This window comes from Suricata suricatta, chromosome 7 (genome assembly GCF_006229205.1).
Source record: "Suricata suricatta isolate VVHF042 chromosome 7, meerkat_22Aug2017_6uvM2_HiC, whole genome shotgun sequence".
Taxonomy (NCBI): Eukaryota; Metazoa; Chordata; class Mammalia; order Carnivora; family Herpestidae; genus Suricata; species Suricata suricatta.
In genome coordinates, this window is record NC_043706.1 from 43070228 (window position 1) to 43097021 (window position 26794).

The following is a 26794-nucleotide window of genomic DNA, read 5'->3' on the forward strand; positions in this document are numbered from 1 at the left end:
GGAGGCCGATAAAAAGCTGTGGCAAGAGGCGCGGGCCGGTTAGTCAATGACGGGTAAGAGAGGCCTTACCATCCTATCAACCCAAGCCAGGCGCTCCGACATATGCTTCTGAGTTTGCCCATGACTGGTAAGAAGGTTTGGCAGGCCTCCAACCCAAGCCAGGCACGGTCCATTCCTTGCCTAATAGGAGCTTTTTAAAAATCAGTTTTAAAGGGAGGACCTGTCGGGCCCGCCAAGTTTTCTGTCTGCCTCAGGCAAGGATGAGTGGCCAAGGCACACAAGAGATCAAAACCGTATTCAGTGTTAGTTCTCCATCCCCCAAGATTGCTGAGGCAAAGTCTGGGCGCGTCTTTGATATGCATTTGACTCTGTAGCCTGCCTAGGTCAGCTTGCCTTGTTTTCCCCCCCTGAAGACTATATAAAGAACAGTTCTTTGAATAAACGCGCTCTTTCGCCTGATCGGAGAACCGTGAGTTCTGTCTTTATTCTTTGCGTCTCCCTCTCCTGCCCCTTTTCTCTCCCTCCCTCAGGAGAAGGACCCGCGACTATGATTCTTCCCCGGCGGTCAGCGGTCGGGGCAGATGAAACAGGTACGCCAATTGCCGGACACCGTAGGGTTACTACAATTGGTGCCTCAACGCGGGGGGCTCAGTAAAGTAACACCCTGAGCGTCGGGTTACAACAGAGACAGGATTCTAAGTAGACAGTTCTTTGAGCCCTTGAAAAATGGTATGTTATTCCTCCTGGTCTACGTGGTTTCTGATGAAGAACCTGCTCTCATTCCAGTTTCTTTCTCCACCATAATAAAGTTCCATTTGTCTTTTCCTGCTTTTAAAAATTATCCCTGCCTTTAGTTTTCAAAAGCTTGACTATCATTTGTCTTGCTGTGCCTTTCCTTGGGTTTATCCTGTTTGGGATTAGCTTGGCTTTTCAAATCTGTAGGTTTATGTCAGTTACCACACTTGGGAAATTTTCAGTTCTACTTTCTACAGATACATTTTTATCTCCACCCTCTTTAACCTTTCTAGGACCCTGATGACATGAATGGTAGGTCTTTTATAGTCCCTGAAGTTCTGCTCACTTGTTTTCAATATTTCTTCTCTTTACTTTTCATATTGGGTAACTTTTATTGACCTATGTTGAAGTTCACTGACTCTTTTCACTCTTCTCCATTGTGTTGTTGTACTCACCCACTATTTCTTTTTTAGTTGTTGTATTTTTCAGTCATATATTTCTTCTTTATACATACTATTCATTTGTAGAGACTTTCTGTTTCTTTCCTTTGACTTTGTTGTTTTTTTTTCATTTGTTTCAAATATGCTTATAATTGCTTGTTGAAGCATGTTTATATAGCTGCCTTAAGATTCTTATCAGATAATTCTAATATCTGTGTCATCTGTTGAAATCTTCCTGGTTCTTGGTATGAGGAGTGATTTTCTGCTAAAATCTGAACATTTTTGGATATAATGTTATGACACTGCATTTTATTTAACTCTTATATTTTTTCCAGGCTTTTTGGCATTATTCTGATGTGGGAAAGGGGATGCCACCTCATTATTGCCATGTAGGGGGATGGAAATTTAGGTTCACCACTCAGCAAGGGGAGAGAGGAACTCCTTGTGACTGCTGGCTGGGGTGAAAGTTAAGTCTCCCTACTAGGTTCTTCTTATAACACCCTGGCTGGGAGAAGAAGGGGTTCTTCATCACTGCTCTCACATGACCACCACTGGCCTGGAGGTGAGAAGGTGTTTGAGGAGTAGCCTCTTTATTGATGAGTGGTGGTGAAAATCCTGGCTCCCCCTCTAAGGTTCATGGGTCAGCACCTCAGTGAATAGGAGAGGACTGCTTGTTAGTCCTCAGTGGTGGTACAGTCCATACTCTTGGTGTGGTCTCCATAACACTGTTGTGGGGATGGCCTCATTGCTGAGCAGTATGGAACGTTATGACCCTCCTCTAGGCCTCCTTTGACACTACCACTGCTAGGGAAGGGAGGGTTACTTCATTACACCCTGGCTAGGAGTCAAGGATAGCCTTTCCACTTGGCACTTGCTGACTGTAGTGACGCTGTAATTTTTTCCCTGTGGTGTTTGCCTGGAGCAGTTATAGCCTAAAAGTTTTCTATCTTGTTAAGCTGCTCCTTTCTTGGACCTTTACCTAGAGAGGGTAGGCTTTTCTTGAGGCTTATGTTTTTGCCTGTGCCCACTGGCATCTCTAGGTTGCTGGCTTTTCTAGAGCCCAATCCAGATACATGAAGCAGAAAAAAATCAAGGAAATTCACTTCCATATTGTTCACCAGATCCTGTTCATAGGTCACTAGCCTATCTGTCCTCCTCTTTCTACTGTTCAAAATATTCTCATGTTTCTTTTATATGTAATGTTTAATTCATATTTAACTGTACTTAGTGGAAGGAATAGGGGGAAGTACAACTACTCCATCTTTTCAGAAGCAAACATTCCTGTCTTTATTTTTCATTCACAGAATATCTCTGAAAGTTATACAAGAGAATGGAAACAGTCTTGTCAGGCGAGAAAATAAGCAGCTACAGGACAGAGATGAGAGAAAGACCTCTCATTGTATATATGTTCATGCCTTTAGAATATGGACCTATTTGAAAAAAAAAAAACAACACACTTTTAAAAGAAGAACACAGCCTTTCAATTTTCGTGGTGACATTACAGCAACGTCTTTCTGAATTGTTCCACTTCTTTCTTAGAAACTACACCGAGCCACAAGAAGAATGAAACATACGTGCACAAGCAACATTATTGAGCTAGACAACAAGAAGAAAGTCTACTAACTACAAAAGTGTCTTCTCATTGCACTTGGAACCAGTAGAACTCTTCGTTCTGCTCTTAGAAGCTATCACAGCATCGTGGGAAAGAAAAGGGGCATGTGCAAGGGCTTCAACAATGGAAAAGCTCAGAAATACACACCCTGAGATAGGAGAAGGAAGTCTACAGAGTTGGAGACACTATGAGTTGGGCTAAGAAAACAGGCCATGGATACTGAGGGGGGGTAGCTAAAGATAACACAGAAAGTGGGCTCCAAAAGCCTCTTTTGTAAAAGTGAAGAGTACACCTGAGAAGACAAGGGTCACCTCTTTTACTGCAGCCACTACTGAAGAAAGGTAGTGAGAGCTCAAGGCTGCAAGATTATATCTTAAAAAGCAGAGGAGCCATGGGTGCACAGCGGCACCATATTTTCACTGTAGCGAAGGAGGATAGGACAAAAGACCTACATCAAGAAACCTAGGAAGCAACTGTCCCCAACCAAAACCTCCAGCTGATAGCTGGTCCAAGACAACTCAACATCTTAAAATACAGTAAAACACAGTCTCCTGGATGGCTCAGTTGGTTCGGCATCCGACTTCGGCTCGGGTCATGACCCCACAGTTCATGGGTTCGTGCCTCACATCGGGCTCTGTGCTGACAGCTCAGAGACTGGAGCCTGCTTAGGTTTCCATGTCTCCCTCTCTCTCTGCCCCTCTGCTGTTCACGTTCTGTCTCTCCCTGTTTCTGAAAAATAAAAAACTTAAAAAAAAAATTAAAAGTATGGTTAAGCAATAAAGGAAAATTGACTGCTGTAAGAAAAATTCTAAAAAAGGTGTGGGGATGGGGGTGGGGTGTGGAGCGGTAAGGATACCAGAACTTCCTTATAGATGGAGTAACTCACCAGAAACATTTTGCCATAGGGTACCTAAAACCTGTAATGCAAAATTATTTTTGGAATTAAAAAATTAACCTAACAATTGCAATTGCAAAAGAAATAAGCAAAGAAGAAACATAAGAAGCCATGGAAGAAACAGCCAGACAATAGAGGAAAATTAGGAGATAAAGGAACAGAAGAAAGAAAGAAACAAAGAAATTTCTGAATAAAAGATAATGCATACAAGAAACACAAGGGTGACTATAAGAAATTAAAGTCTGAGGACAAGACTGTATAGCAATGCAAAACATATTAAATAGAAATATGTGAAAAGAATTTCAGGGGAAATGATAGCTGTAGAAGATAGGCTAAACAGGTTGAAATGTGCATCATGGAACATCTTCTGCAACTCCAAATTTATTTACCCAGTTGCTGAACTCAGTCTTTCCACTTGGATGTCACATCCCAAACTCCTAAGTATCTAAAGCTGACCGTTGGATAACATCGCTCCCCCCAGTTGTTCTTGCAATCATGGCGATCTCACAGGACAGCAACTCCCATTCTCCACCTACTCAACCCAAATTTCTTGGAGCCATCTTGGAGTCTTCACATTCTTCTACACACCACGTGCAATTTACCAGTAAATCTTGCTGCTTCTGCCCTCGGAATATACCCCACCACCTCTCACGTTTCCACTGCTATCTCCAAACCACCGGATCTCAAGTTTGAATCATTGCATATAACCTTCAGATTATCTTTCTCTTACTTATACATTCCTGTTTTTAACAGAGCAGCCAAAGTGAACCCTTCAGGTTTAAATCAAATCCCATCATTCCTCTGCTCAAAACATTCTCGAAAGATTTCCTATTTCTCTCTAAATTATAGATGCTTTTATACATTGAATCTGATAATTCATTCTATAGATACATTTTCACACATACATATGGGAAACAAACTACTGTTTGTCAATCATTAAGTCACTGTTTAAGGAAACTATAATTCAGAGAATACCTTGCAGCTTTTAACACAAAAGAAAAGGCTTCTGTTTTTAGACAGAGTGCAAAATGCAAAATGTTCAACCTTTTGGATGAGGTAGAACCAGGCGAGAGAAGGATTTCATGGGCAGCTGGGAAAAGGTGAACTGGTAATGAATTGCTATTTAATTCCCTAGTGGCATCTGAATTCGTGGTATGGGTTGAAGGTCAGAACTGAAATAGGCATCTTTGAAAAATCTAGTGCTAACATCACGCTCAATGGTGAAATACTGAACGTTTCTGCTAATATTTAGAAAAAGACAAGTTTGTCTAGTCTCACCACTTCTTCAACAATATGTTATAAGTACTACTGATGGTAGTAATATAGGAGAAAGAAATAAAAAGCATAAAGATCAGAAAACAAGGAAGTAGGTTTATCTGTTTACAATATACATTGTTTATGTATAAAAATCCTAAGGAATCTAGAAAGTAGCTAGTAGAACTAATAAGGGGAATTTAGCAAAGTCACAGGGAGTAAAGTTAACATAAAGAGAACAGATTGTACTTTTTATGTTTCAATATCATACAACAGCAAAACAAAAATTAAAGTAATTTTATCTATGAGTGCCTCCAAATCTAAAATACTTAAAATAATTAACAATTGCAGGCAAGACCTCATCCCAAAAACACTACAGAATATTTCTGAAAGAAATTATAAACCTAAAAAAACAGAGAGATACACAGTATTCATAGATTTGAAGACTTATTATTATGAAGTCATTTCTTCCCAATTTCCTTATAGATTTAGCAAACTTCCAATCATAATTCTAGCAGTCTTTCTGATAGACACTGACAAGCCAATTCTAAAACTTATAATCAAATGCAAATAATCTTGAATGTCAGGTCAATTACAAAGAAACATGGAGGACTTCCACTGCCTGATTTAAAGACTTACTATACAACTACAGTAGTTAACACAGTGCAGTGTTAACAAACGAGTAGGCATATAAATCAAGAGACTAGGATATAAGGACTAGAAATAGATCTAACGTATATGGTCAACTAATTTTGAAAAGCTGCAAAGGCAATCAGTGAGGAAAGGACAGTGGAATGACTAGAACAACTAGACATCCAGATTGGGGAAAAATATGAACTTTACCCGTTACTTTTACCATACAAAAAAAAAAAAAAAAAAAAACAACTCAAAATGGATCAAAGACCTAAATGTAAAATGTAAAATTACAAACCTTTTAGAAGAAAATAATGTTTTTGACCTTGCTTGATCTTCTGAGACAAGCTTGTAAAAACGTCCCTTAATATTTGTTAAAGTCATATGCCTAAGAAAGGCTATGGGAGACAAAGAAACATTCTTTTAAAAGACACCATTTTTCCTATATCAGGTTCTCAATAATTATGGTATCTAGTGTGGGCTAGGATATGAAGAGGCAGGCAATCCCCCACACTCAGAGAAAAAGCTGTATATAGTTATATTCTTTTGCAAGGGTAACACAATATTATAAATAATTTATGTCACTGGACTAGGCAATTCCACTTTTAGGAATTTATTCTCAGGAAACAATTGGATAAGTGCCAAAAGCACAGCCACACAACACACAGGAATGCACACTAAAGCACTGGTAGGAACAAAGGGAAAAAGTTGGCAGTAACTTACAGCCTATTTTTGAAAGATACACCGTATTTAAAAACTATTTTAAGGACAAAAACATCTAGTACAACAACATTACTAATCTCCTTAGTATGCAGTGAAAATGGATCTCATCAGCATCAAATAATAACATCAGCTGAAAATACAGGGCAGGCTAAATTTGCAAAGACGTTTGCAAGCGATTTTTACAGCATCCTGGCGTTAACTTCGGTTCAGACACTAATTTACTACATGTTTTCATAGATTTAAGTCAACTGTATTTCACGTCTGTGTTTCTGAATTACTGCAATATTTAGTTGATGTGTCTACATTTATAACTTTTAAACTACGATGAAGTAACTAGCATTTACAAATTACGTATCTGCTTCCAAAAGGGCAGCTAAGAGCTGATAAAAATTTGTTTATAATCGATAGAAATCTATTTCTTTCTAATAATCTTGCATAAAGTACTGCTGTCAATAGTTGAGGAACAATCGTCTTTATCGGTGGATCTAGGTATGTTCTCCATGTTCTAATACTGCATTTGAGAGCCCAGGAAAGAAAATAAAAAAGAAAACATTACCTCCTCCGGAAACCCCTCCTGCTAAGTCCACATACCTTGATTCTTGCTTTCTCTATAAATTCTAGAGGGGCTTTCCCAAACTCAAATCCAGCTCCAATCCAAGGAATCCAGCCCCTTATGAACGGGGGTCCACGCAAATTCTTCCGTTGAAGGAATAATAAAAGAGCAAGGATACCTAGGATTATAATCACTGTTGGGGAAATTAGTTCCATGTTTTTGTCTAGCACTTTCCGGAATCAAAGGTAAAAATCCTGCCGCCGTGGCACATGCTCATTCCCTCTTGGGAGGGTGCACCTACCAGACCTACCAACTTGTCTGCTACAACTCCGCAGCTCTTTTCTCTTCTCAACTGTAGCCTCTTTTACCCGCCCCAATTTTTAGATGACTTTTGCAGCATCGCTCCCTCCTCCCACCTCCACTCGTCTTTTTCCAGCCCAGGCCAACCGGGAGGGAACGCAGGGGCTGGACCAAATTGGCGCGGGTGAGGAGGGGTGGGGGGCGGGGCGAACCGGAGCCATTGCCATGGAGACTGGGGTGGGCCGTCCGGAGGAGCCTCGCTCACGGCCAATCAGAGAATGGCGCCCAGGGGGCGCGCAGCCCGGCGGACTACATTTCCCAGAAGCCTTGTGGGCTTCGCGTTGTTATTCTGCTCTCAGTCCCGTGGACCGCTTCAGCCCGGGGATGCCTGGAAGGCTGCAGGTTCGCGGGGTCGCCTGACTGAGCCGAGCGAGAGAAATGGTCCCCGCCCCGCCACTCGCCGGTTGAGAACGGGCCGCCCTGGCAGAGTGGGAGGCCAGCCGCGGCGCGGGGCGCCGGCCAGAAGGGGTGCATTGTCGTCCTGTCTTGCTGCTGAATGTCGGTTCCAGAGGATGAGGAGAGGCTTTTGCCGCTCGCCCAGAGATGGCCCCGAGCGAGCAAATTCCTCTTGTCGGGCTGCGCGGCTACCGTGGCCGAGCTAGGTACCCGGCCGCCCCCTGCCTGGGCCTCCCCCGCGAGTCGTCGAGGTGCCGCGCTGGGGGTGGGGGTGAGGGGCACGGGGTGTGCGGCCCGCTGGGTTGCGCCCTCTTCTTGCACACCTGCCTGGCGCGTGTGGCAGGGCGAGGGCAAGGCCGGCTTTGCGAGGAGGAGGAGAAGGAGGAGGAGGAGGACTGGAGGTCACTCAGGTCTTTTCCTTCCAATTTCATCTCCCTCAGAGGTGTGCCATTGTGCCTGAAGGTCTACTCTTGGAAGCTTCACGAGCTGTCATTTCTCTATGGGAATCCTTTTCCCTTCCGTAAGGATGACCTTTTAATAAAAACACAAACCGCTTTTCATCCTTATCGATATCATCTCTCTGATCTATATTCTTATGTAGCTTCACTATATCATTGTCTTTTGGGTCCAAGTTGTGAAACCAACTTGTGGGACTTACGTTATTAACCTGTCACTTATTGATCATCTACTCAACATCCGTCAGTTGTCCTTCTTGAGTTTGACTCATCTATGCTGTGTTTACCTTGCAGGATTCTGAGAAGTCAAATGTTAAGTCCAAGGTGGGGCACTCTTTAATTGCAATGTTATTATAATGACTACAATACTAGACTGTGGTGATAGAGCTTAAAAGACTCAGCCCTGACCTTACAGGGGTGGGGAGACAAGCAGAGACACACAGTCCCATTGTGCTAGTTATTTTAACGAAGATATCAAGTACCATAAGAGCATAGGGGATGAACAGTTACATATCATCAGCAAGTCAGAGAAAACTCGAGACCACCTAGAATTATGATGCCCTTGCATGAGCAGGTGGTGTTCCTTCCAAGGATTTTGTAAGCAGAGTGCCTATGTGTTCCCTCTGAAGGCTTCACTGTGCATTTTCTTGCCTGTTGGTGGGGGGGGAGGGAGGAAAGCAACAGCTTTGGTGTGTTATTAGTCAGTGATAGTTTGTCCTCTTCTGAAATGAGTTTACTTTGTATTTCCAGCAGAGCCAGCACAGTCTGTTGTTTTGCCCTTTATGCTCCTCCACTCTTGCCCTTTGGACCCTGTTTTTAAATTCGTTCTCTTCTAAAGCTGATGGAAAATTTTTTGTTAGTCCTTGTTGTTACTGAAATACAATTCACCGACTTTTAAAAAATTTTTAAATCAGATTGCCGAATTAGAGATTTGCCCTTCGTCTGTTTGCTCATTTGTGTGTTGTTTAACCTGACAGTTTCCCCGCTGTGACCAATGGCTTTGGCACAGAACCCTTCCTTTTGTTAAAAATTTGTGGAGAATGGTGTGGGGGTTGCAGAGGAGAGGCAGGAAAATCAACCTATGATATGATTTGAATACAAAACAATTTAGGATCAGAATCTGGAGCATGATTTAATTACCACAAGTAAACCAAAGTTATTTTGAGAGGCATAATGCGTGTTAATATAGACATGCTTATATCTTAAGATGTTTCAGGGCTCATATGTTAATAAAGCATGGCTTAAATTCTCTTCATGTGAACTACTCCTGTCTTAGGGGAACTATCAGCAAGATATGTTTTCCAAAGACCAGTGGTAAGATTTAATGTTACCTCCCTCCTACTCTGTCTTCTCTTGGAAAAAGCATGACTATGGTTTTGTGTCAGGCCGTGGTCATTGAAAAGACTCATGTAATATCGGTAATGTTCAGGAACGTTTATTCAAGACACGATAGCTATAAAGTTCTGAGCTTGATCTTCCTAAAATGGGCCAGTTAGCTTCGTTGTTTCAAGGTAAAATGTCTACCTCGAAGTCAAAATGTAATTATTAGAAAAAAATTTTTCAAGCACAGCTGGTACTTGTGAGGAGGCCATACATAAAACTCAGTGCTGGAAAAACAATTCAGCATGTGCCTTAATCGAAAGTATACTGAGCATGCTGCCGTTGTATAAAAGGCAACACTAGAAACTCTATATTACATCTTCTATGTCTTAAAGTTGGGGGTCAGTGAACATCACCCATGATATTGTAGAATTCCTCTTCACCTGCATTTATTATGAACCTATCATAAGTAGTATAGTATTCTAAAAGTCACATCGGATACTAAGCCAAGGGGTCATCACAGAATATGAATATCTGAAACTATTACTCTTGAGAGCAAAACTTAAGGACTAAAGTATATTTGAGGCTGGAATTTCTGAATAAAAAGAGCCGAAGTCTTGTCACTTTTTTCTCCCTGGTGATCTGGGGGGTGCTCTCGCACAATGATTCTTAAATTTGGGAGTTCATAAGAATCAACTGATTTCTAAACCCCCATCAACCTACTGAGAATCCGTGAGCATGGGGCTAGGAAATAAATGATTTTTAACAATTTCCCCACTTGATTCTGCTGTATTCTAAAATTCGAGAACCACCGATTTTGTAGCGACTAAAATATTAGTCCTATGACTTTAGAATTTTAGACTTTTTGTGTGTTTCTCTGAATGTTGTGGGTTTCCCCCTCATTTGTTTTTGTTTTTTTGTTAGCAACCTTTCCCCTCGATCTCACAAAAACTCGACTCCAAATGCAAGGAGAAGCTGCCCTTGCTCGGTTGGGGGACAGTGCAAGAGAGTCTGCTCCCTATAGGGGCATGGTACGCACAGCCCTAGGGATTGTTCAAGAAGAAGGCTTCCTAAAGCTTTGGCAAGGAGTGACACCTGCCATTTACAGACACGTAGGTATTTATCTTGATTCCAGCTGGTAAGTTTGTTATGAGTGCTGTGTTTGTGTCCTCTGCTTTTGTGTTTAGCCATGTCAAAAAACCAGTTGTGTTTTTCCTATTAATATGATAAATGAATATATATTCTCTTAAGAAGAAAATTAACTACAAATTTTAAGGCAATTAAGGAATGATCACCTTACGTTTTTATCTTTTTATTTTTTTAATGTTTTGCTTATTTTTGAGACACAGAGAGACAGAGCTTGAGGAAGGGAGGGGCAGAGAGAGAGAGGGAGACGCAGAATCTGAAGCAGTCTCTAAGCTCTGAGTTGTCAGCACAGAGTCCAATGTGAGGCCCCAACTCACAGACCACGAGATCATGACCTGAGCGAAGTCGGATGCTCAACTAACTGAGCCACCCAGGCACCCCCACCTTACATTTTTAGAAATGCACATACAAGTATTTAGGGATGAACTGTCATGATGTCTGTATTGGACTTCAATTAAGAAAAAAAATGAGTCAAATATGGCAAGAATGTTAGCAATTGACCAATCTCAAGAATATAGAGGGAGTTATTTTCTCTACTTCTCTGGATGTTTGAAGATTTTTTTAATGTTTATTTATTTTTGAGAGAGAAAGCATGAGCAGGGGAGGGACACAGAGAGAGGGAGACACAGAAGCTGAAGCAGGCTCCAGGCTCTGAGCTGTCAGCACGGAGCTCAACACGGGGCTTGAACTCATGAACCATGAGATCATGACCTGAACCAAAGTCGGATGCTTAACCAACCAAGCTACCCAGGCGCCCCCGTTTGAAGATTTTTTTTTAATGAAAAATTGATACATTTCTCCACTTTAGAAACTTTGAAACACAAATTTAAATTTTTTGTGTTCTTTGAAAATTAAAACATATTTGACTAGCCTGCCAATCTCACTAGTCTCTATCCCATACATTATAGACTAGGTAACTGGGAAAGGGAACAAAGATGACCAATCCTATTCTGGCAATGGAGTCATTGCAGTGCAGCTGATTTTTGCCTCAGTTTCCAAGGCTGCCTAACTACCTGTGTGGGCCATCAGTCACTCTTAAAGGAAAATAGTTGTAACTATGCCACAGCCAGTGAGGATGCTTTTCTGTCCTGCTTCTAACACGGTGCTCACAAACATGGTAGTTGTTGGGTTTTCAGCTTGTGGACAGGAAAACGTAAAACTTGGCTTCAAAAGGAGGTAGGACAGATGTGGCATCTTTTTCCTCTACATTCATAATATCTCCTCAACTATGTAGGGACCTTTGACCAGAAAAGTGTCCAGTCTTAATATTTGCTGGCTTATTATTTTTTAAGCTTCAGTTTTTCAGATGAGTAAGTTAAGAGTATATTCATCAAGAGCTATTCAGAGGTGTGTACGGAGATTGTTGGTGCTTTGGTGCTTTGTATGTTTTGCATATATTAAAATATTTGATCAAACTTCCTGAAATATTAAGAAAAGTGCTGCCTGTGAATACCATGTATTGATTTTAATGGTTTTTATTTTCCATGCTTTTTTTAATTTTCTCCTTTGCTTCCCATGATTGTTTTGATTTCTTTTCATTTGTATTTTGTTGACCATTGTATATGGCTTTACAGTTAAGATTCATTTCATATGCTTGATACTTGACCAAAAATTTACTTTAGTATAATAAATTACCCAATGAGGTTATGCATGTTTACTCAGTGAAAATGCCTGCTGTGCACCAACCTCCGTCCTTGAGAGGGCACACAGAGTAATGAAAAGACACAGAGCCTGCCCTGAAAAGCTCCTGGTCCGATGGAAAGAAAAGCAACAACGCCAAGTCAATCTCCAGTTAACGTGACCAAAGTCATACTAGATGTATGCCCGGGCAGTTGTGGGGGACAGAGGGGAAGCATGGCAGGGACAATGCAGTCTAGAACAGAGCACGTGGTAGAAAACACGTTCTTTGAATTGCGTCTTGGAGGACTAGGAAGGGTTAGCAAAGTAGAGAAGGGAGAATCCATTCAAGAGAGATCAGACAGCGTGTGAGAAGGCCTGAGGCTTGATGCATGCCATCTTTAGAGAAACATCAAGAAAAAGCCATGTGTTTGAAGCATGGAGCGCATGAGAGAAAGAAAGCTGGGGAGATCCAGTGGCTCAGGTCAAAATGTCCTCTTATTTTATTAACCATCTAGCTGAATTCACGTTTTAAATGATCTGTTTCACACAGTCTACTCTGGAGGTCGCATGGTCACCTATGAACATCTCCGGGAAGTTGTCTTTGGCAAAAGTGAAGATAAGCATTATCCTCTTTGGTAAGTTTTGTTTTGAAAATAATATGTGCTATCGCCCTTCAGGCTTTGATGTTTATCCATTATATAACATGTAAAATCGTGCATTTGTGCGAACATTGCCTCGTGATAGGCTTAAAATAAAGTTTACAATGTAAACTCAAGTAGTTGAGGGTTTCCTGCACACAGTATCAAACATATGTGTACATATGTATGTTAAAGTTTTATATACTTTATTGACTATTTTAATGTTAAAAGAATTCTTGCAGAGCACTTTTGTCATGCCTCTTTCTGCTGAGAAAAGAGCTTTCAAGTCAGACAGAGAAAGGCTTAAGTTCATGCTCCCGTTAAACTACTTTATCATCTTTATCTTCAGTTTTCTTAGCTATAGAAGTAATACCTACCATCAGGCCTTTGTTTTTGTAGGATTAGATGAGATAATGTATGTAAGTGCATATCGCTTGTAATATTTATAACAAACAGAAAAATTGGTTATTATAAGTAAATTAAATAGAAATAAATTAAAAACAAATAAAAACAAAGAAAAATAGGGAAAGGATATCAACAGGCAAGATTCACAAAAGAATAAATATAAGTGTTCATTAAACATGTAAAGTGTTCAGCCTCACCAGTAATCAGGGAAATTAATTAAAACTATCTTTTAGCCATTAAGCTGTTAATCAGAATATAAGTTGCTATAGAGCTTTTGTGGAGAATAAAATTCCTGTTGAAATGTTTAAATATGTAATCCTTTGACCCAGCAACTCTTTCTTTATGATATAATCCCATTTAGAAATATGTGTACCTATGGATAAACACACACACACAAAGATATTGACTGTAACAGTGTTAATAATAGTATTTTTTTCTTTTTTTAATTAGATATATTTAAAATTTAAAGTCAAAGTAGTTAACATGTAGTGTAGTATTAGTCTCAGGAGTAGAATTTAGTGACTCATCACTTACATATAACACCCAGTGCTCATCCCAACAAGTGCCCTCCTTGATGCTCATCACCCATTTAGTAATTTTTTTTTAAAATTAAATTTCTATCAATTGGGAAGTAGTTAGGTAAATTTTGATACATGTATACAGGAAAGCATAATACCCAACTTTGAAAGAATGGCATAAGTTTTATGTAACAAACGAATAACAATATCTATAATAATGTCTTTTCTGGTCTAAGAAAAAGTCTAAGCCACAACTGTAAGGAAAGGGCAGCAAGCAGAACTTCGCCTTCCAGGTGAAATCTATTGGCTCTGTTTTTAAAAAATTGTAATGTACTAAGTTATTCTAAATGCTTTCCCAGAATTAGTGAGAGAATAGATTAATCGTCCTTGCATTTTGTAATTCTTCCCAGAAGAGATAGACATAGACAGGGGGTTCAAAGGAAGTATTTCATTCTGAAGTCAGCTCCCAGGGTAGATGGGCTTTATGTCCTTCGACTCATCAGAACAATTAGTTCAGTCACTAGGTATTTATTGAGTGGTCTAGTTCTGTATTTAATACTGAGGCTATCGTAATGTAAAAGCTGTAGTCGCTACCATCACTGAGCACACAGTAATAGAGACAGATGCCTAAAGAATTAGAATTATGTCAGTTACCAAGAAGGCCATGTTATAAGATTCTCAAAGAGAAAAATAATGATAATGTACCACATTCATCATTGTGAGAACCAGGCTCTCTGGTAGGCTGCTAGTGACAGTGGAGATTGATACAAATTCTCTGGAAAATAATTTGGCAGGGCCTATCAAATGTCCTGTAAATGTTCAAGTTTCTTAAACATTAAGCTGTTTAAATAAATTGTGGTATGTCCATAAAGTGGGATGCTATGAAACGATTTTTTAAAAGAGGCAGCTCTATATGAATTAATAACCTTCGAGATACAGTATTAGGAAAATTATAACTTAAAAGATATTATTAGGAGGGTGCCTGGGTGGCTTAGTTGGTTAAGCATCCAACTTCAGCTCAGGTCATGATCTTGCGGTCCATGAGTTCAAGCCCTGCATCGGGTCCTCGGCTAACAGCTCAGGGCCTGGAGCCTGCTTCAAATTCTGTGTCTCTCTCTCTCTGTCCCTCCCCCTCTCACTCTCTGTCTTTCAAAAATAAACATTAAAAAAATAAAAAGAATAATTTAAATAAAGAAAAAGACATTAATAGGGAAAAATCAAAGTGTGAAACAGCATTACAACCTGGCATTCTACACTTACGCTTTTAATAAGGAGTATTTATACATACATGTTTGTGTGTGCACAAATTATCATTTGTAACTTAGTGCTTAAAACTGTGTGCTCCAAGGGCCCCTGTGTGGCTCAGTCAGTTAAGCGTCCAGCTTCAGCTCAGGTCATGATCTCACAGTTGGTGGATTCAAGCCCCACATCAGGCTCTGTGCTGATGACTCAGAGTCTGGAGCCTGCTTCAGATTTTGTGCCCTTCTCTCACCCCTCCCCTGCTCACGTGCACTCTCTCTCTCTCTCTGGTGGTCTGCACTCAGACTTCCTGGCATTATATCTTGGCTGTTCCACTCACTAGTTGTGTGATTTCAGTTGTCATTTAACTGCTTTTATACCTCAGTTTTCTTATCTGTAAAGAGGACATAACAGTGGTGCTAATATCATAGGGTTGATATAAGAATTAAATGATGTTTTTAAAAATACTTAGAACAGTGCCTGACAATAAGCATTCAGTGAATGCATTAGTATTATGCCCAGGAAACCATAAGAAACTAGTAATTGTGATTCCCCTCCTCTGAACTTGTGATAGGGACTCTTTTTACTCTATATCCATGTCTACCTCTTCTAATATTGTTTTAGAGTAAAAGGAAAGAAAATACCCCCTTTCTCCTAGGAAAAGGTGAAAGATGATCAGAGCCTGGTCTGAGACATGAGTAGCTGGAATGGAAAGGAGGGCATGGATTCAAAGCATGTTTAAGTACACTAATCTTGATCACTATTGACTTTGGAAGGTGAGGAGAAGAAAGACAGAGAGAGTTTCTTCAAAGAGAGGAAAGTTTTTCAAACTGTGTTTACTCTGCAAAACTACTAAAATAGTAGTTTACAAAATTTGACCAGCCTCTGTCTGTTAGATTGATTACATCTATACTGTTTTTATTTCCCTGTCGTCAGAATTAAATAACAATTAAATTATCAGTTCAGATATTTATGCCTTTGAATCAACTGCTCTTCCTTTGAATTTCAGGCCATGGAAGGCACTGAAACCAGATGTGAATTTCAACTCCTTCTGGTCCTTTAACCCTCCCTTCAGTAAACAGATAAACCATTAACCTTGCCCTGTAATTTGTTTGGGTCTGTCCTTTTCTCCTCTTTGTCTGAAGTCCCCTATGCAAGGACTGTACCAGCTTGGTACTGTTCTCTACAAACTTTGTGAAATTCATAGAAACAATTAAAAATGTATCTCCTTTTATAATCAGGAAATCAGTGATTGGAGGCATGATGGCTGGTGTTGTTGGCCAGTTTTTAGCCAACCCAACCGATCTAGTGAAGGTTCAGATGCAAATGGAAGGGAAAAGAAAACTTGAAGGGAAGCCTTTGCGGTAAGTTCTCCAATTAACTGATACCCTTCCTCTCCTCCATCATACTTCGACATTTACCTAATGATTTATGCATTTTTGTATGCCAATATTTAGTAAAGACATTAATTCTGACCTTTTAAGCTTAGAAGATATATCCGTTAAGAGAAGGGCTAACATAGATCTTTTCTTTGCGTGTTAAGGTGCACATGTTTTCTACCAGACAAATTATTCGTGTGTGCAGCTCTTTGCTGCTTTTCCCAGCCAAGCCAACTAGACTTGTCTCCTGTTGCAGCTTGACATAAAGTCTGATCACTAAAATTTGCCCTAGTGTGAATCTCAATTTTGCCATTATGGGTCAGTGCTATGGAAGTCACTTAGCACTCCTAGTTTCTGTTTTTTCATCTTTAAAGGGTCCATAACCAGAAGGTTTGTGTGACAGATTGCCTGGCTTATCCATGTCTAGAAGCTAAGTTTCTTTTCCTTTCTCCCTGAAAGAAGGGAAATAGCAAGATTGGTCTTGCAAGTTCTTTCCACTTTCCAGTTGAATTCTGCTCCTCCTCTTTTCCTCAAGTTGAAGGAAGGTTTTTATTATGACTTTGTGATATAAAATTCTCCTATTGCATTACTCTACATTTTTGAAGTCTGCCTTTCTTCAAAGGGCTTCATGTCAAATAATTTATTAAAATACCACTTAGAAGGGGCAAAATCTTAGAGATTGATAGACCTCTCCCAAAAAAAGAGGAAAAGTGCAGGATGCCTTGGGCTGAGGTCTGCTCCTCTGAACACTGCAGGTCTGTGACTGGGCCAGAGGGGCACGGGGCTTTGGGGCCTCCTTTGAGAACCCACCACTGACCACCCCTCTTCATTCTGCTCCTCCTCTAGCCGGTTCCATGAAAAATGAGGTTGGGCTTCACAGCCCACATCCCCCTTGAGCCCTCCAAACTGAGAGAGAACACCTACCATAGAGGACAAAAGGGCACCGCTTTGTCTTAACCAAGCAGTTTACAGAACCCCAGGGCCCATTTCATGCCTTGTAACTAGTTAATTACTAAGTAGCAGAGCGGAACAATTCTGCCATGGGTGGACATACGGAGAGAACTACTGGGATCCAGAAATACCTGTGTTTTTAACAAGTCTCCTCAATTTTTCCCCTTGGTGTCCACTGTTGGGGATTTTTGGTTTGATGTAGTAGTAAAAAACCATTTCGTGTACAGAACATCAACCTTGGGGTCAGAGATCCTGGGATTCATATCCAGCCACATTGTAGCTCCAACCCTAGTCAAGTTCCTTAACCTCTCTAAGCCTCAGTTTCCTCAGCTGGAAATTGAAATATTAATACATATTTCATAGTTTTCAGGAATAAAATTTATCTTATGTATATAAAAAGTTTCATGCTTAATAAGTGCACAACAGATTTTAGCTACAATGACCATCATTTGTGAGTATAACTTCCCATGTAGGAAATAGCCATTACGTGTGGCTGGTAAATATGTCATATTATCTTTTTGGTGAGACTTAAGGAATGTAATGCCTAAGTAAAAGCCACTTAACTAGTAAGTGGTAGAGGTGGCATGGAACCCCAGGTATTTCTGACTATATAAAACCCAGACTTTTATTTTATAACAGATTTTAAAACAGATTTGATTCATGGTTCAGCATCGTTTTTTGCCTGTGTACAATAAACATGAGGAAAATCAGGATAGGATAGTAAATTTTTATAAAGCCAAAAGTACTTGATTTTAAGAACTCTTTTTATGACATTGCCCTTCTTACTCTTTGGGCTAAAAATGTCATTTCTTTCCTGAGAACATTTGAGGATTGATTTTTGTAACGTTATTTGGTGAAATTACAAAGTTTGCAGGTTTCACAGAACTAGTAAAGTGAACCCAGACATGTGATAACCACCACTCCCTCCTGTATTTAGTGTGTGCACTGATGACATAAATATCAAAGAAGGGATTTTAACTTGTTTAATAATCTGACAAGGGAGGTGCCTAGGTGGCTCAGTCGGCGGGACATTCAACTTCAGTTCGGGTCATGATCTTATGGTTTGTGAGTTCAAGCCCCACAACAGGCTCTGTGCTGACAGCTCACTCGGAGCCTGGAGCCTGCTTTGGATTCTGTGTCCCTCTCTCTCTCTGCTCCTCCCCTGCTCATGCTGTCTCTATCTCTCAAGAATAAATAAACATTAAAAAAAATTTAAATAAATAATCTGAAGAGAGGATGAGAGTTGATAAAATTTTCAATAAAAAATGTGTAAGTCAAATGTTGGCTTTTTTTTCTTAAAAAAGTTTATTTGGAAATTGACTTATTGATTTAATTTCTAACAACTCTGGATAATTAATATGTTATTTTACCCCAAATCATAACAGCTATAGTTGAAGCTTATCCAGTTGCATTCCATACGCAGAAATGCATAGAATTTTCACATTTCATTATAATTTTTCTTTAGGTTTCGTGGTGTGCATCATGCATTTGCAAAAATCTTATCCGAGGGAGGAATACGTGCACTCTGGGCAGGCTGGGTGCCCAATATACAAAGAGCAGCGCTGGTGAACATGGGAGGTAATGGAGCTTTTGTTGAATTCTGAGAAGTCGCAATTGCCTTCTTCACTGTAAGGATCAGCGGTTATATCAGGGAAAATGAAAATCTTTACTTATTAGTTTTAGTAACGTATATTGGCAACAGTCTTCTATTATGCTGTAATACCTTAATTGAAATTTTCCCTAGAGCATTTTTACTTTTCTCCATGGTGATCTATGAAAAGGATTTCCTAACACAAGCAAATCGTGACAATAAGGATATTAAGAGTAAACAGTTTCTGAGGTCTCCTCTCTACCCGCATCTTGCTAAGATCCACAGTGGCACATGGAAGCATGCGGTAGTATATCCAGACTGGCCAGATCATCCCCCAGGAGCCCTGCTCTTACTGCTGTATAACCCAGCTTGGGCAGCCAGGCACCGGAGGCTGGAAGCCCGAACCTTTCCCTGACTCATCCTGCCCCTCACCTTTGATATTCAGTCACTAATTGCTTCTGTCTTCTAAATATCTCTTGTAAGTGTCCCCCCGCCAATACTTAACACCCTAGTGTCCTTAAAATGACCATTTTTACAATACTCACTGTCAAGGCCACATAGCTAGGGCACTGACACAGCCACCGAGCTGATGGCACACTTTGTCCTTCTTATTTGTGCCCAGTACCCAGAGGGATTTCTCTGAAACACACATCTGAACATGGTACTGGGACCCTTCAAACCCTTCGCTGGCTTCTCATCACTCACAGAACAAAGTGGACGTTTCATAACATAACACAGAAGGTCTGCACCATCCAACTGGTGCCTTCAGGGAATTGAGCAATTCATTGATTCAGGGGTAAAGAGCAAAGTAGAGTCATGAGCTAGAAGGTTCCACCGCCTACATGTATCACACTATTCTTCACCTCATGCTTTCTCCTCCCCTCTCTTTTCCTATCTAGTTTTCTCCTGCAGATCATTTAGCACCAGCTGAAGTGTCTCTCCACCATGTAATTTTCCTGAACCCCACAACCACCCTTCCTTCGCCGTGTTGTGTGAGGTGCTCTTCCATGTGTTTCTAAAGTTCCTGGTACTTATCTCTGCTATTGCTTGTGCCTCATTCCATTGCTTTCTACTGTATGTCGATCTCCACTAGATTATGAGTTCTCTGAAGGCAAGGACCACGTTTTATTTATCATTATTTTCCTAGTCCCTTACATGTAGTCAATAAACAGTTGATGAATGAATTGATGAATGAAAGAATCATTTCTAAGACCAAAATTATTTGATTCTAGGAAATAACAGATAGTCTTTTTGAAGGTTATAGTAACATATCACATAAACCTCAAAGGAAGTAAATCTGTTTGTTTGTTTGTTTTGCCATATCGGCCCATCCATGGCTACTGTATCATATCGGTGGATATTTTGGTTATCAGGAATCTTCTCTGATTTTAGTTTCTCAGTTTGATGCTTCAAAATCGCTTGTAGCTGGGATTTCTCTTCCAGGTTCCCAGTTATTTACTCAGCATGTTCATTCGGGTTACCTCAAATACATTGCTTTGTGTCCAAACCAAACCACTTCCTTCTCCATTCTTCCCAACATCCTATCTGTTTTGAGCAATTCTGTAGCTGTGACTTCTTTCTGGAATCTCTTTAGAGGAGAGTTTTTCCGTTTCGTCATTTTGCCTAGCTTTCTGTCTCTTTGTCCGTTTAAAAGCTTGTCATGCACTCTGCACCTGTGAGAATTGTATTAAAGGAGGCTCATGGACTGTCTAGGGCCTGTCCATTCAAGAGGCGGTCTTTTAATGGTGTCCCTTGGTCTCTCTTGTTGTGCCTTTGGTTATTTTATTTCCCCACTCATACTGATATTTGGGACTCTCCACCGTGTGTACTTTGGCTTGTTTCTATGAGGCTGTCTTCTTAGTGGACTCTGTCTCTTTTCCTCCCAGACCCTTGCAGTTCAGTGTCTTGTGGCTTCAGTCCTTCCTGGTTTTAGAGATGCAGGCGGGGGAAAAGTACAGAGCTCCCTGCTTCTCTGCCATCTTGCCAGGATCCCCCAATCTCAAAATATGATTATTATCTTCTCACCTGACCAGTGCAAAAACCTAAGCATGACTTTTGTCTCTTTCCTTTCACTTACTCCAAATCCAACAACTTCTCTTTCCTAACTATATGTTGCATCCACCTACTTCTTTTCTTTCAAGGAGCCAATTATAGGGGCACCTGGGTGGCTCAATTGGTTAAGCATCCGACTTCAGCTCAGGTCATGATCTCACGGTTCGTGGGTTCGGGCCCCATATCAGGCTCTGTGCCGACCGCTAGCTCAGAGCCTGGAGCCTGCTTTGGATTCTGTGTCTCCCTCTCTCTCTGACCCTTCCCTGCTTGTGCTCTCTCTCTCTCTGTCTCTCAAAAATAAATTTAAAAAACATTTAAAAATTGAAAAATAAATAAATATATTTTAAAAAAAGGATCCAGTTATACTTTGTCCAAGTATAATGTGTCTTCCCTTACTGGATCACTACAAAAGCCAAACTGGTCTCCTCACTTCCACTCCATAGCCATTGTGTCCCACTGTACATCTGAAACTGCTCAAGGTCACCATTCCGTCGTCTTACTTAAAACATTTTAAATCAGTCAGTTCTCATTTTCACCATCCAAAAATGTCAGTGTGCCCTTCAAGTTGTTTAAGCCCAAAATGTTACAGTTCTCTTTGATCCCTTTCTTTTGCTCTCTGTTCAGTCTGCTGACTAATCTTGTTGGTTCGGCCTTTAAAACTTATCTGAATCTGACCAGCGCTCCACAATTCCCTCGTCCAAACCATCATCATGTCTTCCCAGAATAAATGCAATCAATAGTCTCACGTCTAATCTACCTTGTCTCCCTATAGTCTCCTCACAGCCAAACAAGCAGAGTAGTCCTTGTAAATGTCCCTGGATCAGTCCACTGCTCTGCTCCAAACCCTCCCTTGGCTTCTGTTGCTCTCCATCTCTGGACTCTGGTACTTCTCTGACGCCTGCTCCTGATAGACCAGTATTCTTGCTGTTCCTCTAACAGACCAAGTGGACTTTTGCCTCAGGGATATAATGCATACTGTTTGTTTTCCTGGAATACTTTCTCTTAGATATTGCCAAGGTTAATTTTCTCATGTTTTTGTTAGGTCACTGCCCAGATGTTATTAAGAAGCCTTCCCTGATCACCATCTTTAAAACTGATGTATATCCTTCTTTTCTACCCTCTGATGGTCTTATCCCCCTTCCTTTGCCTTATTAGTAATTACCATCTGAAATGCCATATGGTTTATTTACTTCTTTGTCCATTGTCTCACCCCTCAACAAAGAATGAGAATTTTGTTCAGTTTGTCCATGGCTCTTTCCCCAGCACCTAGAATAATGCTTTCCACATGGTAGACACACATTTAGTCAACGATCAGATGTATCTATCCATTCTTGCCTCTTTAGCATTCACTTCCCTCTGCTTCATTATAGGTTATCTTTATAAAACTCCCTGTTGTGATATAACACTGCCCTGTTTAAGACTCTTCAACAGATCTTCATTGTCATTAGAAAAAAAGAAAGCATAACAGAGTAATGGCCAAGACCTTTTATTATAAGTGACAGAATTGCAACTCAACTTAACTTAGGTTAAAAAAAGGAATTTATCAGCTCAAATACCAAGAAAGCCCAGCAGCTTAGCTGACTTTAGGCTTAGCTGGATTCAGATGTTCAAAGGATATAATTGAGTTTCTGTCTCTCTTCCTCTTTTCCTCCCCCTCCATCTATAGCTTGCTTTCCTCTGCTTGAGAACAATAATGGTACCTTTCATTCCCCCGCCCAGGCCTAACATATTCATAACATAAAAGACATTCATTGTCAAATGAATATTCCAGCCTTCTTTTTCTTTTTAATTGCCAGATTTAACCACTTATGATACAGTGAAACACTATTTGGTACTGAATACACCACTTGAGGACAATATCATGACTCATGGTTTATCAAGGTAAGTGATTATTTTGGTTTGATTCATTTTTTTCTATCACTTTTCTTGCATACTTGGCATTAATTCTAACCTTTTGTCTCTTTTGATTGAGAATCTAGTGCTTTTACCCTTAGAACGAGGTGACAGTACATTTACAAAGAACAATTTTCTTTTTTTTTTTTTTTTTTTTTATGTCTTTATTTTGAGAGACCGAGACTGAGCGGGTGAGGGGCAGAGAGAGAGGGAGACACAGAATCCAAAGCAGGCTCCAGGCTCTGAGCTGTCAGCACAGAGCCCAATGTGGAGCTCAATCCCACAGACTGTGAGATCATGACCTGAGCCAAAGTCAGATGCTTAACCGACTGAACCACCCAGGTGCCCCTACAAAGAACAATTTTCTCAAAAGTAGTTGCAGTTAAAGTGGGGGAGAGACAGAGGTGCAGAATGTTTTATATTAAACCTTCCCAAATTTTTCACTTTGATGGGCCCCTCCTGGGGTCAGATTCTGGTGATCAGTTTTCAGATTCAGTTCCACAGATATGTTTGAGCATCTTTTATGATAAACGCACCTGCAGGGCCCTTCAGTGGATACAGAAAGTAACCCAGGCTCCTTTGCAGGAGTTGACCAAAGGGAAAGCAAGACAAGTATAAAAACAACATATGGTAAATGCTGAAAGAAAGTGACTATTTACTGTAGCGTTCATAGAGGAAGAAAAATAACCATTTGGATGGGCACACAAAGGAGATAGGATTAGCTAAGTGTTCTGAAGGGCTGGAGCTCTTGACAGAGACAGGAAGTAGAACACTCTAGACAGGAAGCAGAACACTCCAGGAAGGAGCAGCACCTTAACCTCTTTGCAACACAATTTCAAATTATCCTTTAGAGTGACTTACTTTATAAATAGCTAGTGTCCTTAACATTATAGTGATTTCATTTAGCTTCTGATTATATGTCCAAATTCCAGAATGCTTTATGCCATTTAGAGAACCCCAAAGGTACATTAATAGTGTCAAACCAATGAGATTGGGAGATACATAGATAGAAGTAATTCCTCATTTCAGATTTGCCTTAACTTAATATTCCTAGTGTAGCTTTTCTTCATTTCTCCACCTTAAAAATAAGTGTTATTCTTAGTGCTACTAGGGCAATCTAGGTTATGTCTTTGCTTACCATCCTTTCCATTCCAAATTCTCACCCCCATGTGTTCCTGAGCTACACTGTACTTTCTGTAGCCAATAGTTTGGCCTCCTCTTTCAGAGGAAACTGAGGATTTCAGCCTCCTTCCGCTTCTTACTTCCATCCTTGAACACCTAAGTATTACATCTATACCCACTCTTACCATCTTTCCCGCACTGTCTTTGTTCATGCTGTTCGCTCTGCCCGGGAGACTTTCGTCTCCCATTTCTACCTACTTGAGTCATCTTGTGAGACTCTCAACTTTCAAGACACTTGTCTCTGTCCTGTAGTCCTCCACCGATACTGCCACTCTTCCTTTTTCATTGTCTTTCTACCCAAATGGTCTTTGAAACACCCCACTTCTAACCAAAGAATCATGGATTCCCCAGCAGGTGTCAATCTGCCTAATGTATGCTACTCCACCAAACAGGTCTGTCTTTTTCGGAAAGACATAAGATTTCCAGCGAGACATATTCCAGCCCTAATCTGAAATAATTTAGTCTGATTATTCTCTAATTCAGGTTTTAGGAAAATGAGATGATGGGCATTTGGTTCATTTTTGAGCTCCACTCACCAGGTCAGGTTTATTAATGGGTTGATATGAATATGTGTGGTATTTGAGGCAGCTCAAAATGTGCTAACCATGAACTCTAAGTAGGTAAATGGTGCTGTGTGATCTGGAATTTCTGGATACCGTGTCATAGAATAAAGTGAATGAACACTCATGGAGGCTTGAAGAGGATTGCAGCTGTACAATCAGACAGCTTTATTTGAGCCATCAACACCTAAGGAAAAATGAGTTTTACATAAATAAAAATGGTGTAAGCACTGAACTGTGCACTTAAAAATGTTTAAAATGGTAAATTGTGTGTTGTGTCTATTTTACCACAAGGTTTCTCAGTGGTGTAAGTAAAATGAAGTCCTCGGGTAGAGCAGGAGCAGTAAATGACAAGCCAGGATTTTAGTGAGGTGAGAATGCAGGTGACAAGTTATGTTTAATAATCAAAGCAGACAAACAGTAGAGATTGAATTAATGGTCAGACATTGATGTAGAACAGAATGGCCAGGATAATCTTTTTTTCTTCTTTTTATTTTTTTAATTTTTTAAAATTTTTAGATGGGAGAGAGGGAGGAAGAGAGATGGTGGTGGGGGTTGGGGGAGGGAGAGACAGAGAAAGAGAGAGAGAGAGAATCCCAAGCAGGCTCTGATCAGACTTTGCTCTCTGACTGAGGCAGAGCTCAGTCACATGAGCATGATTATTTAGTCCATCCTTAAGAGGAGCACTTTCTCTGAAACAATGCTGATGGAGTATCTTACACTGGTCTTCCAGAGAGCCATTGGGCCTTCTGGAGAGATCAGAAGACTCACCCAGTCACTTTCTCTCCATTTTCACTTCAGCTATGCCCCGGACCTCATCTGGGGATGTTACTAGCAAGGAGAGATGAAGGCCGATAGCAAAAAGCAGCAACATCCATTTCAGTGCAAGTAGCTTGAGTGAAATCGATGTTCCTTTTATTTTTTCTCTATCTTTTCACCTTGACTGTAGATCCTTTTATCTGAGGCCTCTTTGATATATTATTGTTCTTTCAATGTTTATTTTTTAAAGAAGTCTAACCAAGGCACAATATATCCTAAGGTGTTAGTTAAGATGCTTCTGTGTGAAATATGAAGGTGTATTAAAATTGATGGTATTAAGCTGTCAAAGAATCTGAACCAATAGGAAAGAATATGAAAAGAGCAGTAGTGTGCACCGACTGGAATGGATATGGTGAAACGAGTTCTTCCCACATAGATAATGCCTGTTAGGTGGACAGAGACCCAAGCAAGTTATTAGGTCATTTGCTGTAGTACATGAAATAGACCATATGTACATGAAATACAGTTGGGTCATTCGCTGTAACATGAAATAGCTTATGTGATTCCCTTCTCTTGAATACAAGTATTTCTAAAGTAATTTTCTTCTTTGGATCATAAATCCTGGCCTGAAAGAGGTAGACAGACTCTGGGTATTTTCTAGAGTAAGAGAGAGTATGAAGATTCATAAGGTAGCATCAACTTTCCTGCCCTAGAGCCTTCAGAGACTTCAAAAGCCATGGCACAGAAGCCAGTGGTCCCTGTCTTTGTGAGGTGTTTGATGTGTCAGGAGGACCTAAAAGTCTTCCACAATTTTCCTTTCCGGCTTTCCATTGGCCATTTATGCTTATAAGCTGTTACTCTTCCTGCCAGGATCCCAGTCTGCGGATTTGGCCTCTGGGACGTGGGACTTCCATTGTCTATGACTCAGGTCAACCACCCCTTTACTCATCATATGTCTTTCTCATGGAAAAGTTTAAAGCAGTTCATAGGTTTTCAGCTTGTGGACACGCATGCTTTGTATTGCCTCTCATGCCCACATATATAATGAACTGCTAGTGATTTCTTAACATCTCGGTGTCTTGATGAGCTTCTCAGTATCTTCTCAGAATCATGATTTACTCTGCAGTAGGCTGACCACATCCATTTTGTCTGTTCTGAGTAACTGACATGCCTTTTTCAAGAAGGAGTGATTAGCCTTGTTGGATAAAGGAAGAAGGAATCAATAGAAACTTATTAGACCTTATGCCTGAGCATAGATTGAAGGACAAACAGGAATTTTCCTAGTAGATGGAGGTGCAGGACCTTCTAAATGGAAGAACTGAAGGCACGGTGGTGTTACATAGTATGGTAAGTACAGAGACCTGCACTAGTTATGTTGTTAGAGCATACTGGGCAGAGAGATATGATCTTGGAGTAGTATGTGTGGCAGCCAGTGTATAAGCTAAATCAGGTAATGGGGAATGGATCTTAGATGGCTTTAAGTCC

The 26794-nt window shown here is 40.4% G+C and overlaps 2 protein-coding genes across 3 annotated transcripts in view; one reads left to right on the forward strand and one right to left on the reverse strand.

Moving 5' to 3' along the window:
* LOC115296949 (24-hydroxycholesterol 7-alpha-hydroxylase) overlaps nt 1–7218 on the reverse strand; it is a 96294-nt gene extending 89076 nt beyond the window's left edge. Inside the window, exon 1 of the mRNA XM_029945433.1 lies at nt 6884–7218. Within this exon, the coding sequence (XP_029801293.1) occupies nt 6884–7060 (177 nt within the window). The 5' untranslated portion in view covers nt 7061–7218. The remainder of the gene's footprint in view (nt 1–6883) is intronic.
* Nucleotides 7219–7509: 291 nt separating this feature from the next.
* Nucleotides 7510–26794, forward strand: part of SLC25A27 (solute carrier family 25 member 27) — a 28175-nt gene continuing 8890 nt past the window's right edge. For both annotated transcript variants that reach the window (XM_029945358.1, XM_029945359.1), the window contains exons 1-6: nt 7510–7807; nt 10301–10492; nt 12693–12777; nt 16184–16306; nt 18738–18850; nt 22712–22796. In XM_029945358.1, the coding sequence (XP_029801218.1) occupies nt 7702–7807; nt 10301–10492; nt 12693–12777; nt 16184–16306; nt 18738–18850; nt 22712–22796 (704 nt within the window). In that variant the 5' untranslated portion in view covers nt 7510–7701. The remainder of the gene's footprint in view (nt 7808–10300; nt 10493–12692; nt 12778–16183; nt 16307–18737; nt 18851–22711; nt 22797–26794) is intronic.